The 16564-nt window shown below is 37.0% G+C and overlaps 1 protein-coding gene across 3 annotated transcripts in view; it reads left to right on the top strand.

The window, feature by feature from the left end:
* osbp2b (oxysterol binding protein 2b) overlaps positions 1–16564 on the top strand; it is an 82835-nt gene that overhangs the window by 24923 nt on the left and 41348 nt on the right. Inside the window, exon 1 of one of the 3 annotated variants that reach the window (XM_061906600.1) lies at positions 13649–13986. The exons of the other annotated variants lie outside the window; for them this stretch is intronic. Coding sequence (XP_061762584.1) covers positions 13908–13986 — 79 coding nt within the window. The 5' untranslated portion in view covers positions 13649–13907. Of the gene's footprint in view, positions 1–13648; positions 13987–16564 lie in introns of those variants that run through there. 3 annotated transcript variants of the gene reach the window in all.

Raw genomic sequence — 16564 nt, forward strand, 5'->3', positions numbered from 1 at the left:
GGGTTCCTGGTAGCACAAAATAACAAGGAGGAAAAAAACAAGGAGCAATTGGGCATGATAATAAATGTGGGGAGATGCTGGTTATGAATAGGCAGTAAGACACAGACAAGGAGAACGTGTTCCAACAGACTGTGGGATTCTTGATGTGCTTTAGTAAAACACTGTAAGGGTAGTTCATCCATCCATCGGTTCTCTACCGCTTGTCCCTCTTGGGGTCACGGGGGTGCTGGAGCCTATCTCAGCTGCACACGGGTGGAAAGCGGGGTACACCCTGGACAAGTCACCCCCTCATCACAGAGCCAACACAGATAGACAACATTTACACTCACATTCACACACAAAGGCCAATTTAGTGTTTACAATCAACCTATTCATGAATCTGAAAAGGTCATACTCCCTCAATACCAAATGAATTAATCTTCCATTGAAGGTTAAGAGTGAAAAGTCCACCATTAAGAAAATCAGTCTTGACTTTATGTTTAATACATGGTATTATTCATAAATCATTGTTTATTCAAAAGATTTAGTTGAACTATTGCAAATTTTTCCTGCTCTTTTTAAGTTTTGTATCCATTTACTTCAGTGTAAAAACAGACAAACTAAAGTAAAATATTTTTCCTGAGATCGAGCATCTCTCAGTGATGACTAAGGGCACACATCATGGTGATTGCTCTCTCCTCCATAGTTGATTCAGCTGTAATTTCCCCATGCTGTGTGGTGAGTGCTTGCCTCTGATTTCCAATCATCCGGTTGATTCACCGCCACTACTGCAAATTTTAGTTCCTTCTTACAAGCAACGGGATCTAGTTGCCTCAGGAGAAATATCAGTCTTCTTACGTGACCTTAGTTTTGGCTTCCTTTTCACCGCTTTAATTTCTTGGTGCTTGTGGACTGAGGAGGAAGGGAACTTATACATATTGCCATTCTTTGCCATGGATCAATACTAATTATACAATTTATTCTATGAGTTTTTTTTAAATTGTCTAAGACTGGAAAATGTTGCCAACTGAGTAATTTGATTCCTCAAGTTTAAAGCGGTCTGTCTCGAACTGAGCCGTTTGTCTGCTTTTAATGAGCTCAGTACTTTCTCACTCAGGCTTCAGGGATTGTTTGGGTTCCTGCTTCGTATTGCTGTAAGTGGCTTAATGAGACAGCTGGCTCTTCATTAAACTTGTTTTCTAGATCCTCTGGAACTTACAGCAGCTATCTCTCCTCCAGCAAATAAACAAACATTGTAATGTCTGTGTGACACTAGAAAAGAATGCAATGCAAAGCAAATAAACAAACATTGTAATGTCTGTGTGACGCTTGAAAAGAATGCGATGCAATGTTTGTAACCTTACTAATGCTATATTTATTGGACTTTGGCTTTAGAAATATAGTTACCTGATATGATATTTAAATACTACAAACCTCAAAAGTCAACTTAATTTGAAATTTGGCTGCAGCCAAGGCTGTAACGTTATTAACATTTAATATCACAGTTATCGTGACCAAAATTGTCACAGTTAGCAATATTATCAGAATCACCTTTATTGGTCAAGTGGTAAAAATACCACACAAGGAATTTGACTTGGTAGACTGTGCTCTCTTTTTTATGCAAGAAAAAAAGAAAAACGCAACAACTACAAGAGAGCGCAGAATGATGGTATTGTTGAATGTGCTCAAAAAGGTCATATACACGCACCGAAATCATTTGAACACGTAATTTTTATTTTTAATAACTAAAAAAATACACACACTGTAAGGAAACCCACTATTTTGCATGCGTTGTGTTTCTTATCCTTTACTGATAGTGTTTTTAGTCTTAGTATTTTATCTGTTTTGTTGACTAAGCCAGTGGTTCCCAAACATCTTTCACTAAGTACCACCTCAGAAAACACTTGGCTCTCCAGGTACCACTATAATGACCAACTTTAAAATACATTAGCATTGTAGGTCTAAGTATTCATTAAAAAAAGGCAGAGGTTTTATTTCACAAATATACCTAATGTTTTTAGCCACCATAATATAACACTCCGTTGCAACAGTAACACTGAGATAATGGCTCAAGTCATGTCATTACAATATTTAATTAAGTGATCCGATTGTAGCTGAGATAGCGCCAGCGCCCCCCGCGACCCCAATAGGGAATAAGCGGTAGAAAATGGATGGATGGATGGATTCTTTGGTGTACCACTAAATGGAGCTCGCGTACCACTAGTGGTACATGTACCAGTTTAAAAAATCACTGGGCTAAGCTTTTATTGTTTTAACTATTGGTTTGTATTGTAGCATTTTAAGATGTATTTAAATAAAAAGTGAATAATAAATCAAATATATCATTATTCTTGAATTTTTTTGATGGCCGTCGTCGCGTCCTACTCTATTCAGGGCTCTTTGAATGCACTGTAAAAACACCTATGTCTCTTATTCCTCTGAGTACAGAACGATCACGCTGTTTCAAAAGAGCACAGCGGGTAGGTTCAATGTGTACAATTGAATAGCTTAGTTGCTCAGAGATGTGTTTATATTGTATAATTTTAGATTGGGGTATGTTGTTTCTAAATAGGGAAAGATGTTAAAGTCGCTTGTTTTCATGTTAGTATTTAACATAGTGAGCTGGCGCCAGTCCGTCCGTGAGCTTATCAAAGTGCAATTTTCAATCACGGTTTTTTATTATTTTAATAAAAAAAACGGTAATACTAAAGGCTGAGAGTTTAACCACAGTTATCAATAATACCGTTTATCAGTACATCCTAACTTTAGCATTAAAAAAATTAACTCTGTACATTTGTTTTTGCGCAAATCTTTGAGATATTTTTTGCAACATTTTCCATTATTTGGCCCAGCGCGATTTTGCATCTGTGTTAATATTAACACTGTACGTGGTTTGGTTTTAAATTGTGTTTTACAACACTTATGCTAAAAGAAGGACCAGCCAGCAGAACACTGAATTTGTCTTAAAGTGGTCTTATAGTGATTGTAATCTACATTTAAAACATTTTCTTGAGGTATGCATTGGTCAAAATTAGCTGTTACTTTGCTTTATAGACCTTTTTTAAGTGTCTCTTCAAAATGAGGAACTTTGAGGGCTGTCTTTTTAGATAAAAATTAACCACTTGATGCTTCGCTCCCTCAAGCGGAATGAGACATGTTGGGTGTTTTCGAGGCAATGAAAATAACATGAATCAAAATTATAAGCTAGTTTTTGTTAAAAATGGCAACAGCGGTGGAATTTATCATCCAACCTTTTGTGTACGAGTCTGTCTGACCTGGCACAAACAGAAAGCAAAGAACAGGAAAATTCTGAATAAGGCTTGAAATATTGAAAGATATATTTATTTACTTTCTCTTTCAAAGCCATGAAGGATAACTGCACTTTTTTTGGTATTTTGCCGATCATTCACAATCCTTATGTGAGACACTCACACATCTGTGTTTCTTTTTTTTAATGCATTCCAACCCATAAATAAATGTTAGAAAATGTCAACTAACCTATGAAGGTTAGACTTGATTGATCAGATCTATATCAACTAACAATGGAGCCAATGGGACTCGCCGTATTTCGCCTACTAGCGCTCTTAAAAACATCCATGAATGTTTAATTTACATGCTGTAAGTATATATTTATTGTAATAAAATGGATATTTATGATATCATGTAATATTTACATATGCTGATCATTTTTTAGCATACGGTGACATATTAATTTCACAGACGCATCACAATGTTCGCTTTTCCCCTTAACATCAACTACTACTAATCAGTGCAGACTTCATGATAGACAACAAAGACTACTTTTGGACAAATGATGATCCAGAACCTTATATTTATGTGGATGATGATCTACAACAGGGGTGCCCAAAATATTTTGACTCGGGAAGCGGCATTGGTTTAAAAAAAAATTTGCCGGGGGCCAGGACAGATTAAAAAAATAAATAAATAAATATATAAAAAATATATATATATATATATATTTTTTAACTTGAGACATCTTGTGGGTCGGATTTTGGACGCTAGTGGGCCGGATCTGTAGTTTGGGGACCTATGATCTACAAGTTTTAGAAGCTGTGTGTTAAAGGCCTACTGACTTTTAGCCGCCAATGGTGCTGCGCTAATATTTCCTGACAGTCCGTGACGTCACGCGCACGCTTCATCATTCCGTGACGTTTTCAACAAGAAACTCCACGGGAAATTTAAAATTGCAATTTAGTAAACTAAACCGGCCGTATTAGCATGTGTTGCAATGTTAATATTTCATCATTGATATATAAACTATCAGACTGCGTGGTCGGTAGTAGTGGGTTTCAGTAGGCCTTTAAACAGATCCAGCTTTAGTGGAACATTAATCATCATTTAGCAATATTGCTAAGTGCTAAACAAGAAATACAAACTGCAAACATAATAAAATAACCACTTACTGTACAATGTCTGCTCTCACTGGGATTCTGACTGATTGGATGTTTATACGTTCCTGTCTGGATGAAGAATTAATCTAGAATTAACTTTCACCAATTCAGTGGCGATGCACTGGAGCAGCTCAGTATGTCTGTCAATAGAGTAGCTGCTTAAGCTCGTTAGCTCTCTGTGATCACAGCGCTGCTAAGCATATTTTTTTTGTGTTATAGCTTATAATAACAATATTACAACTACTTGGTTAATAATCAGGTCACAAGATGTAAATGGTGTATTGTTGGCGTTTTTAGAATATTTTATTAAAGGTCTTCATCAATCAATCAATCAAGCAAGCAATATTTATTTATATAGCCCTAATTCACAAGTGTCTCAAAGGGCTGACATCCTCGGTTCAGATCCCATATCAGGGCAAGGAAAAACTCAACCCAGTGGGATGACAATGAGAAACCTTGGAGAGGACCGCAGACCCCTCCACCCCCCTTCTAAGAAGTAGCGGGCAGCACGGTGGTACAGGGGTGAGTGCATGCGCCTCACAATAGATAGGTCCTGAGTAGTCCTGAGTTTAATCCTGGGCTCGGGATCTGTCTGTGTGGAGTTTGCATGTTCTGCCCATGATTGAGTGGGTTCCCTCCGGGTCCTCCGGCTTCCTCCCATCTCCAAAAACGTACACCTGGGGATAGGTTGATTGGCAACACTAAATTGGCCCTAGTGTGTGAATGTGAGTGTGAATGTTGTCCGTCTATCTGTGTTGGCCCTGTGATGAGGTGGCGACTTGTCCAGGGTTTACACCTTCCACCCGAATACAGCTGAGATACGCCCCCCGCAACCCTAACGGGGACAAGCGGTAGAAAATGGGGGGGGGGGAAATAGATAGTGGGAGCCCTGGGCGTGTTTCTTTGCAAAGAGATGGTCCCCACCATTTTGGTGGCATGTACTGTATACGAGTGTTTTTCAACCATAGCAACCCCTAGAATGTAATAAATGTGTTTTTCAGCTATAGTCTATATAGGCATCAGCGGTACTCAGTTGTAATACACTTGTGGTGGTAATTATAATATAAAACAAAAAAAAGAAGTCTGGCGCTAATGTCATAGAGAAATTTCTTAAACTCAAAAATTATGATTGAAGTGGTGAAGCTGTATTTACATTTGCACTTAAATTTTATTGATGGTTTAGTTAAGAAACATAGGTATAATTAATTTAGTTTATTTATTTTAGCACGACATAACACATATTGTATTTAAATGTATTGTTTATTTGGTTAGTACTTATTTTTCAAATCAACCTGACCTAAGCCTAAGGTTTATCTGTTAAATTCATAATATTATCTTTGTGATTAACACATGCTTTTATATCATTTGACAAAAAACTAAACTGTAAGTAGGTTAGATATTAGGGCTGCGAATCTTTGGGTGTCCCACAATTCGATTCAATATCGATTCTTGGGGTCTCGATTAGATTATAAATTGATTTTTTTCGATTCAACGCGATTTATCGATTCATAAACGATATTTTTCCGATTCAAAACGATTCTGTATTCATTCAATACATAGGATTTCAGCAGGATATACCCCAGTCTGCTGACATGCTAGCAGAGTGGAAGATTTTTTTAAAAAGCTTTTATAATTGTAAAGGACAATGTTTTATCAACTGATTGCAATAATGTAATTTGTTTTAACTATTAAACGAAACAAAAATATGAATTATTTTATATTTGTGAAAACATTGGACACAGTGTGTTGTCAAGCTTATGAGATGCGATGCAAGTGTAAGCCACTGTGACACCATTGTTCTTTTTTAAAATTTTTTATAAATGTCTAATGATAATGTCAATGAGGGATTTTTAACCACTGCTATGCTGAAATTATAACTAATATTAATACTGTTGTTGATAATATTCATTTTTGTTTCACTACTTTTGGTTTGTTCTGTGTCGTGTTTGTGTCTCCTCTCAATTGTTCTGTTTATTGCAGTTCTGAGTGTTTGCTGGGTCAGGTTTGGTTTTGGAATTGGTTTGCATTTTTATGGTCTTGCTGTGTATTGTTTTGTTAGATTGCTAAAAAAAAAAAAAAATCGATTTAAAAAAAATGAGAATCGCACAACATGAGAATTGCAATTTGTATTCGAATTGATTTTTCCCCACACCCCTATTAGATATAGTTATTGAATATGATCAAAATCAAGCATACGATTGTTAATTTAGTGTTAATATTGGAGTGGTCCCCGAGCTCCTTCATAGTGGAAAAGTTGTGTCCTGAGGTAAATAAAGGTTAAGGACCCCTTTTATATACAATGAGCCTGCAGGGGACTGCAAATGAAAATTAGCCTATGGCTACAATCTGGCACATTCATATTTCATATGTCCATTATTGTGCATTGTCTCATGTACTATAACAATTGGAGTTGTAATATACATCTATTACAAGCTTATTGGTTTATTTAGTGGTAGAGGTGAAAATTAGGTCAGAAAAAATATGGCAGTTTATAAATTAATTAATTTGTCCGTACGGCCCGGTAGCAAATGCCTCACCGGCCGGTACCGGTCCCTGGACCGATGGTTGGGGACCACTAATCTAATGTATATTATAGCATAACAACAACATGACTGCAAATTGTTCGTTGCTTCTCTGAACTGCTTTTGTAAACTGTATGTGACATGGCATCTGGCTTTTTTCATCAGTATCGGCTTTAAAAATATATACATATACCATTGCTATCATTTTGAATATAACAATCATCAAACAAGAGTCTGCCGTCCAACGGCCCATACAAAACTGGTTATTTTGACTCAGATAAAGCGATGCCTCTCTGGCTCCAGAATTGTCCCCATCCATTTGATTGGTTATGCAAACCATACAAGGATAAGAACCAATCAGAAATCAATAAGTAGTCGTATGTGTCTAAGGTACCTAAACACAGAAATGTATCTCTAAATTGTAATAAACATCTCAGTCCTTTACTTTTCACAACTACTATCAACGTTACTATGAGCAGAATACCATAAAATCTAACATCAGCAGCAGTTCTGCTGGCTCGTAGTACCTCACAACATGTCTGTGAATCACTTGAAACAAAGCTGCTGAAAATATTGATATGGAAACAGTCTGTTAGAGTAGAAGCATGTTTGTGAGATTAAGAGAGGGATTGAAAATCTCAAACAAAATTAAATTCAGTATTATTGCAGGTGCAGGGTCACACGAAGAGCAAGAACAAAAAAGTTTGCGTGTGTGTGGATCGTTTCAATTATGCCTTAATAAAGATGTTATTATTGTAACCTATGATATTTCTACCTAAAATGCTTTTGATGATCCGTACATTAAGTTTTGTACTTTATATTGCTGCATCACAATGTCTTTAATTTTTTTCTCCATTTTATAATAAACTGTAATATTGATCGGTGACCAGCTTGCTAATGGTCCGTCAATGTCAACACTCGTAAATTTGGAGTCATTTAATCAATCACTGTTGACTTTATTAAAGGATACATATCCTTCCAGTCCGTCTGTGTGGCAGGGATACAAATTATTTCAATGATACAAAACTTCAGAGAGCTATTTATTAATTCAAATGTGTATTTTTAATTTTAAAGAGATGCTACTGTGCCAAGGAATTCCCTGCACTTTTTGTTGTTGTTGGTTTTTAGTTTCTTGTTTTTTAAATAAACATGTTTCAGACATTTAAACAAAGTAAAGTGTTTGAGTTTGTATTGGTTTTGTTCTAAACGTTGACGCCAATATGGCACTTTTACTGTAAATGAATATCGGCTCCAAATATCGGTTATCAGCCTCCTTCACTATTTATAATCTGTATCGGCCCTGAATAAACAATTTGGTTGATCACTATTCCCCACAGTTGTAAGCTCATTGTCACGAAACACAAAACCCGACCAAGCGCACTCCTTACTGCTTCAGCTCTGGCTGGAGGTCTGTGTAGTGACCTGTGCTGGTTAATACAACCAATAACAGAGCACTTTACCTTATCAACTCTCACCGTAGACATTTTTTTGTTTGGACTACAAACATGCTACAAGAAATCAAAATAGTTGACTTTTAAAATTGTTTTAGAATTATTTCTTTATCCCCTCCATTGTTTGAATTAAAATATTTGAGACAGGTGTTTGGACAAAATGAGTAACAGAAAGCGGTGGATCCCGAATACACAATAACAGGTAAGAAAAGTGGGTTTTGCATAATGTGACCCCCTTTAAAGGGGTAGGGGTCGTGTAAACACACATAAAAAAGCTGCAGTGGTTTGTGTGCTGAAAAATTGCTGACAGTGAAAAACTGTTGGACCGTAACATAGGCTAGATGTCCTGAAGCACAGTGGAGGAGGCAGTGAAGCAAAACCATTCAATTAATGTGATAGTTGACCATAATTATATATTTTCTGCAGTGCATTAAATTTAACCAAGCAAGTGGGAACAGCAGTATTTAGAGCCATGTCGAGTATGTGTTTCTCTTATTTGCAGTCCATCCATCCATTTGTCTACCGCTTGTCCCTTTTGGGGTGGCGTGGGTGTGCTGGAGTCTATCTCAGCTGCATTCAGGCGGAAGGCAGGGTATACACTCTAGAAAAGTTGCCACCTCATCACAGGGCCAACACAGACAACATTCACATTCATATTCACACACTAGGGCCAATTTAGTGTTGCCAATCAACATATCCCCAGGTGCATGTCTTTGGAAGTGGGAGGAAGCCGGAGTACCAGGAGGGAACCCACACAGTCACGGGCAGAACATGCAAAGTCCACAGAGAAAAAGATCAAATCCAGAACCTATTGTGAGGCAGATGCACTAACCCCTGTTTCACCTTGCTGCCCCTTATCTGCAATCATTAAAAAAAAATTCAGGGGCAAACTCTTCTCAGCTTTAATTTGTTGTGTTATTTTCTAAATAAAACATTTGAGACTCATCTGTTAGGTATGACTGAATGTCTGACTGGTTGGTGAGTAAAAAATAAATAAATAAATTAGAATCCTAATGTCGCAAATTGTTGTTATATACACATACAACTACATGCACATTTTTTGTCACTTAAAACTAATTTGTAGGAACACATCCCCACGTACATAGGGATGGGTACCGAATTTAGTACTTTTGTTAGTACCAGCCAAATCCCTTCGGCACTACCAAGTATTGATTCATGTCAAATTAAACGGTTCCATATTTTGGTACCTTGGTTCGTGATGTCACATACAGTTGCAGACTCGTCTGGCTCAAGCACTTAGCAGTCAAACAGCGTTTTGGGTGGCTGATATGGTTTGATGTTTTATCGCCGATATCTTTTCCCCTCCCTACAGGAATGTTTCCTCTGAAACATTTAAGAAGTCCCACACGATGACGGCATGTTTGTTAAAAATTAGCTTAGGGGAAGTTACAATTAGGGATGGGAATTGATTAAATTTTTCCGGTTGCGATTCCCTTCTTTAATTCTGCTTAACAACTTGGTCAATTAACTTTGTTTAGTTTAGAAGAAACATGAATCTACACACCCAAAAGTGAGGTCTTAACAAGCCGACAACCTCCATGAGGTGCCAGGGTAAGGGTTGCAAATATATATATTTTTTAAATAGTTAGAATATAATAATAAAATGAATAGTGTACTGTATACATAAACAAAATGTTACGTTTTTTTTAAAAGAATATATCAGCTGACCACTCAAAAATATAACCAAGTCAGCTAGTGACAAAAACAAACAGCTTGCAAGTCAAGTCCAATAAAATTGCATATTGTGAGATTCTGCAACCAGCAGCTACAAACAGTAAGCATTATTTTTCAGTAAAAAAAGCATATATATTTTTTCTCAGGAAGGATTTGAGATTTTTCCTACTGTTTACATTGTCTCTGCTAAGGAGAAAAATTGTCAGACACTGACACAGTTTGGTCTTAAGAGGCACATACGTAGCAGAGAAGAAAAAATAACAATTTTGTGAAAATAATTGTACAACCTGTATTAAATATTGTTCTGTAGAATTTAACAAAATAAATCATTTGAAAATTACACAAAAATATAATATTTTGTAAAATGTGGTATTAACTCAGTACATGCTAAGTGAAATGTGTCAAGGCTTTCATTTATTATTATTTTGATGATTATGGCTTACAGTTTATGACAACCTTGAATTGAAAATCTCAGAGAATGTAAGGTTTCAAAAACTGTAAGTTATAATGATCAAATTTATAACAAATAAAAGTTTGACACTTGGCATGTAACGTGTTTGTATCCCATATTAGATTCACATTTGAAAGTTGAATTGCTGACATGAATGAACTTGTACACAAGATTCAAATTTGATGAGTGAAAAATGTTGGAAGAAAACGTCCAACTTCCCTTTGACTACATTTTAACATTTACTTACCGAATTATAGGAGTGTCTACTGCAGCAAACATATTCAAGCTTTTAAACCACAAACTTAGTCGATAGTCGTACCTTTCGTCTAGCGGCAGACGTGAAATGGAGCTAGTACTTACTGCCCGCGTTGAAGCCAGTTAGATTCGCGTTTGTCATGCCCATCTAAATGAGAAGGTATTTATTTCAATTTAACAAATAATAACGCTAACGTGACAAGCAGTGTATTCAGATGGCATGCTAACGTTACTGCTCCTGGGATGAACTAAGAGCCGTTAAAAACGTGACTTTCATTTATAATTATTGCAGGGTGTGTGTTAAAATACTGTATGTCCTCCTGTTGAACTAGCCGCCTTATAATTATTACAAGTAGCGATGTTGCAATCTTTTCTTGTAAAATATAATCAACATTAGAGTGTTTGTTGCGCCTGGTCACCTCCGTTTTGGGATTTGACGTCACTATGCATGTTGCGTAATGACGGCATCCCCACCCGGAAGAATCGACTAGGGCAGTGGTTCTCAAATGGGGGTACACGTACCCCTGGGGGTACTTGAAGGTATGCCAAGGGGTACGAGAGATTTTTAAAAAATATTCTAAAAATAGCAACAATTCAAAAATCCTTTATAAATATATTTGAAAGAATGAATGGTTTATTTTGAGCCATGCAAACAAAACAAAAGAATGACATAAAATACAAAAGAAATATATATATATATATATATATATATATATATATATACAATATATAATACAATAATATATAATATAATTCAATTCAGTGGTTGCTGCGTAGATGCTATATAGTATCTATATATAATACATTTAAATTCACACACACTTACATATATACATATGTACACACACATATATACACAACACACACATATATACACACACATATATACACAACACACACATATACACGCACACATATATACACAACACACACATATATACACACACATATATCCAATTTATATATATATATATATATATATATATATATATACATATATTTATATATGTGTATATATATATATATATATATATATATATATATATATATATATATATATATATATATATATTATATATACATACATATATATATATTAGGGATGCACCGAAATGAAAATTTGTGGCCGAAGCCGAATAAAATTTAAAAGCTTGGCCGAAGGCCGAATACCGAAAAATGAATGCAGTTTTTCACAATTTTTTTAATATTGCATAAATAGCCTAGAATAAATATTTAGACATGTTTTTCAAATAAAGTAATTTTTCATTGAATATTGATATTTTTTTAATATTCCAGTAGCCTTTGCTTTTCAAAAAAAGCACAAGGTTTTTCATTTATATTAGGCCTTCAAACAAAACATGCATTCCAAAAAAAATAAAGTGCATTAAAGTGGATAAACCCACAACAAATGAATTATTGTCCTTTTGGCAAACGTCTGCTTAGCCACAGTAGATATGCTAATAATGTAAACAGAAGGCTCAAGTAAATCTCAATTAAGTGTGTGCTTGTAACCTCATACACTTATACAGGTAGCCTACACAGCAGTCTAATAGTGTAAACAGAGGCCCCACTAAATCTCAATAAGTGTGTGCTTGTAACCTCATACACTTATACAGGTACACAACATATCCCAACTTCACCACGTCACTGCACGTTGGTTGATTGCGTCACCGCGTCAAAAAATTGCGTCACACGCCATTATTTGGCCTTGTTTTTAACTCATTCCACCGAAGGCCGAATGTGGCTTTTTTTGCCATATTCGGCCGAATATATTCGCTTACCGATTAATCGGTGCATCCCTAATATATATATATATATATATATATATATATACATATACATACATACAATACATACATATTTATTGAACAAAAATGAATGTAAGTTCATAAACTGAAAAAAAAAAAGCAACAATGCAATATTCAGTGTTGACAGCTAGATTTTTTTGTGGACATGTTCCATAAATAATGATGCTAAAGATTTCTTTTTTTGTGGAGAAATGTTTACAATTAAGTTCATGAATCCAGATGGATCTCTATTACAATCCCCAAAGCGGGCACTTTGAGTTGATGATTGATTGATTGATTGATTGATTGATACTTTTATTAGTAGATTGCACAGTACAGTACATATTCCGTACAATTGACCACTAAATGGTAACACCCGAATAAGTTTTTCAACTTGTTTAAGTCGGGGTCTATGTGTAGAAATCTTTATTTATAATTGAATCACATGTTTATTTTTCAACAAGTTTTTAGTTATTTTTATATCTTTTTTTCCAAATAGTTCAAGAAAGACCACTAAAAATGAGCAATATTTTGCACTGTTGTACAATTTAATCAATCAGAAACTGATGACATAGTGCTGTATTTTACTTCTTTATCTCTTTTTTTTAACCAAAAATACTTTGCTCTGATTAGAGGGTACTTGAATTAAAAAAATGTTCACAGGGGGTAAATCACTGAAAAAAGGTTGAGAACCACTGGATTAGGGAACCGTTTAAAAAAATGGCAAGCTATTCCAAAGAAGTGATACACTGGGAACCGGTTCTAAACAACAATCGATTTTTGAATGCAAGTTGTTAGACATCTTGCTCTTCGTTTGGTCAAATCACTCTGACTAATATTCCTTTGCTTAATCTGACATATGATCTTTATGGGGTCCTTTTTGAAGCAACATGGCCCAACTTAACTTAATACCATGCCATTTAGTTTTCCAGAAATAGATGACTTTAGCTGTCAGCAGCAGTAACAGTGAGGGAGATATGCATTCCGGGCTCAGTTGAGTAGATCAGTGTTGGCCGGCGTCGCCAGTCTTGTCTCCTCTCTGCTTCAACTCCCTCCTCCCTCCCTGTCCTGCACTGCAATGAGAGAAGCGTGTGGAAGAGAATTGAAAATGTGTGCAGCTTTGTGGATGTGTGTCTTTGGCGTATGTGTTTCCCGTAGTAACACAGGAGAGGCGATGAGGATAACCGGAGGGAACGTCCACGTCCCTTCTTCTTATCATTGTGTGTATGTGAGTATGCACGTGTGCACGGTTATGCTGCAATGCTGACTGGAAAAAGTGGCTGCCTCAGCCCCCACTTCGTCACTGCGATGAGTCTCACGGAGCGCGGAGTGGACTCAGGGTCGTACAGACTGGGATGAAGGGCCGCAGATGCTGGGAGCCGAGAAGCATTCGCTCCCTCTGCACCTCGGGCTGCCTGAGTAAACTCAACCATGGTCAGTACCGCTTTGGCGCAGAAACGTGGAGCTGTCGCACTCCACTCCATCTGTCATATGAGAAAACTCTGCGTCATGCTATCGCCATCTCAGACTAGCTGTCATCTATCCATCTCCTTCTGGCATCTGACACTGCAGATGCTCCAGATTCAGCAGCCTCCCTCTACTTTGAAGCAAATACAGGACAATGCTGTAAAGAAAATGAACATCCCATTCCATCATTTTACCTGCTTACTGCATGTAAAGCTGGTCCCTTCTCTTCTTTCTCCCATGCTGCTTTCACTCTCACTTCCTCTCTCGTTTTTGCGCCTGCTCCACTTCCAATTTGCATTTATGCTGCCGGCCTACAAGTTATGTTGCAATTATGTATTGTTATGTCTTCAAAATATGCTTAGAGATTTCCTTTCGGAATCGATGTGATTATATTGTTACTTTTGATGAATGAATGATTGGTGGTGGTCGGAGGGGCCGTAGGCGCAAACTGGCAGCCACGCTTCCGTCAGTCTACCCCAGGGCAGCTGTGGCTACAGATCTAGCTTACCACCACCAGGTGTGAATGAATGATGGGTTCCCACTTCTCTGTGAGCGCTTTGAGTATCTAACAACAGAAAAGCGCGATATAAATCTAATCCATTATTATTATTATTATTATTGTAAGAAATAGTGGTGATATTATGTATCACATTTTAGCCTCCGTTACTTCCTTTCTACTGCACTTACTTTCCTATCCTTTTCTTGCCTTTAGCATTGTTGGACAAAAAATTGAGCAGATTCGCTTTTCAGCCGTGGGCTGTCTGCCTCCTATATTTAATAAGTGTTTACACAAATGAGTCTATCTTTAATATTATTTCAGGCCTTCAACAATCTTTACTCAAAAATGAAGAGACCCAGTAACCCCAAAACAAAAACCCAATGCAGTGGGAGAGTGGCCGTGCGCAACCCGAGGGTCCCTGGTTCAATCCCCACCTAGTACCAACCTCGTTACGTCCGTTGTGTCCTGAACAAGACACTTCACCCTTGCTCCTGATGGGTGCTGGTTAGCGCCTTGCATGGCAGCTCCCTCCATCAGTATGTGAATGTGTGTGTGAATGGGTAAATGTGGAATTTGTGTCAAAGCGCTTTGAGTACCTTGAAGGTAGAAAAGAGCTATACAAGTGCAAACCATTTATTATTTATTTATTTGCAAATTGCCACGCTGAACATTATGATGTTCTCATTGACAAAGTAGACTTATTTATATTGAAATCTGATGAATAGACAAATTTGAACTTTGGCTATGTTCATACTGCAGGTCAATTCCAATTTGTATGCCCATATCTGACATCTGATTTTTTTTTTTTATGTCAATGTGAACAGTACAAGGAAGATTGTTTTACAAATCCGACCCAGTCATCTTTCGTATCTCATTTGATGTACATTTAATGCGATCTAGGCGCTGGGATCACGTTCATCTGACGTATACATTTTTGAAAGGGGACAAACGTCACAATTCTTTACCAAAATTGTCGGTCGCATTAAGAAACGGTGGACGAATGCCCAGAAAACAGTCTGCGGCCAAAAGATGATGTTTAGAACTCACTCCAGGCTTCAACTCAACACCCACATGCAGTCCGGGACAGACCTCAAAGCAAGTGTCCCACAAGCTGCGATCTAGAATTAGAATTTGTGGTACAAATATGAAGCATTATACAAAAAAAACCTTCATTCATCTTTTCTGCTTATCTGGGGTTCTGTCGCTAGGCCAGCCGAAGTAGTTTCCAGACTTTATACAAAAATGCAACATTTGATATTAGGCCCGGTTTACACTTAGCTGGATAAGGTTATCCAGGGTAAATCACACCTAAACTTATCCGTGTCCACACACAACAATGCCACCGTTTAAGACCCCCTCCCCATCCGTCCGCCGGCACAACATGACCTAATGCGCATGCACGGAAAATGCACACATCATAGTCAACTCCAGTGTTGCTTTATGTGCAAGTTCTTAAATTTAACTTCCATCCATCCATTGTCTACCGCTTATTCCCTTTCGGGGTCGCGGGGGGCGCTGGCGCCTATCTCAGCTACAATCGGGCGGAAGGCGGGGTACGCCCTGGACAACTTATCTGAACAATATCTAGTATTGCGGTATTTCAATTAACTGGAATGCAGTTTGCTGTGGGGCCCTACTGTAGTGAATCACACCTGAGCCATCATTAATTAGTCAAATCTTTAATACCGTATTTTTCGGATTATAAGTCGCTCCGGAGTATACGTCGCACCGGCCAAAAATGCCTAATAAAGAAAGAAAAAAAACATATATACGTTGCAATAAGTCGCATTTTTGAGGGAAATTTATTTGATAGAATCCAACACCAAGAATAGACATTTGAAAGGCAATTTAAAATAAATAAAGAATAGTGAACAACAGGCTGAATAAGTGTATGTTATATGACGCATAAATATCCAACGGAGAACGTGCCTGGTATGTTAACATAACATTTTATGGTAAGAGTCATTCAAATAACTATAACATATAGAACATGCAATACATTTACCAAACAATCTGTCACTCCTAATCGCTAAATCCGATGAAATC

Source organism: Nerophis ophidion, linkage group LG07 (genome assembly GCF_033978795.1).
Source record: "Nerophis ophidion isolate RoL-2023_Sa linkage group LG07, RoL_Noph_v1.0, whole genome shotgun sequence".
Classification (NCBI taxonomy): Eukaryota; Metazoa; Chordata; class Actinopteri; order Syngnathiformes; family Syngnathidae; genus Nerophis; species Nerophis ophidion.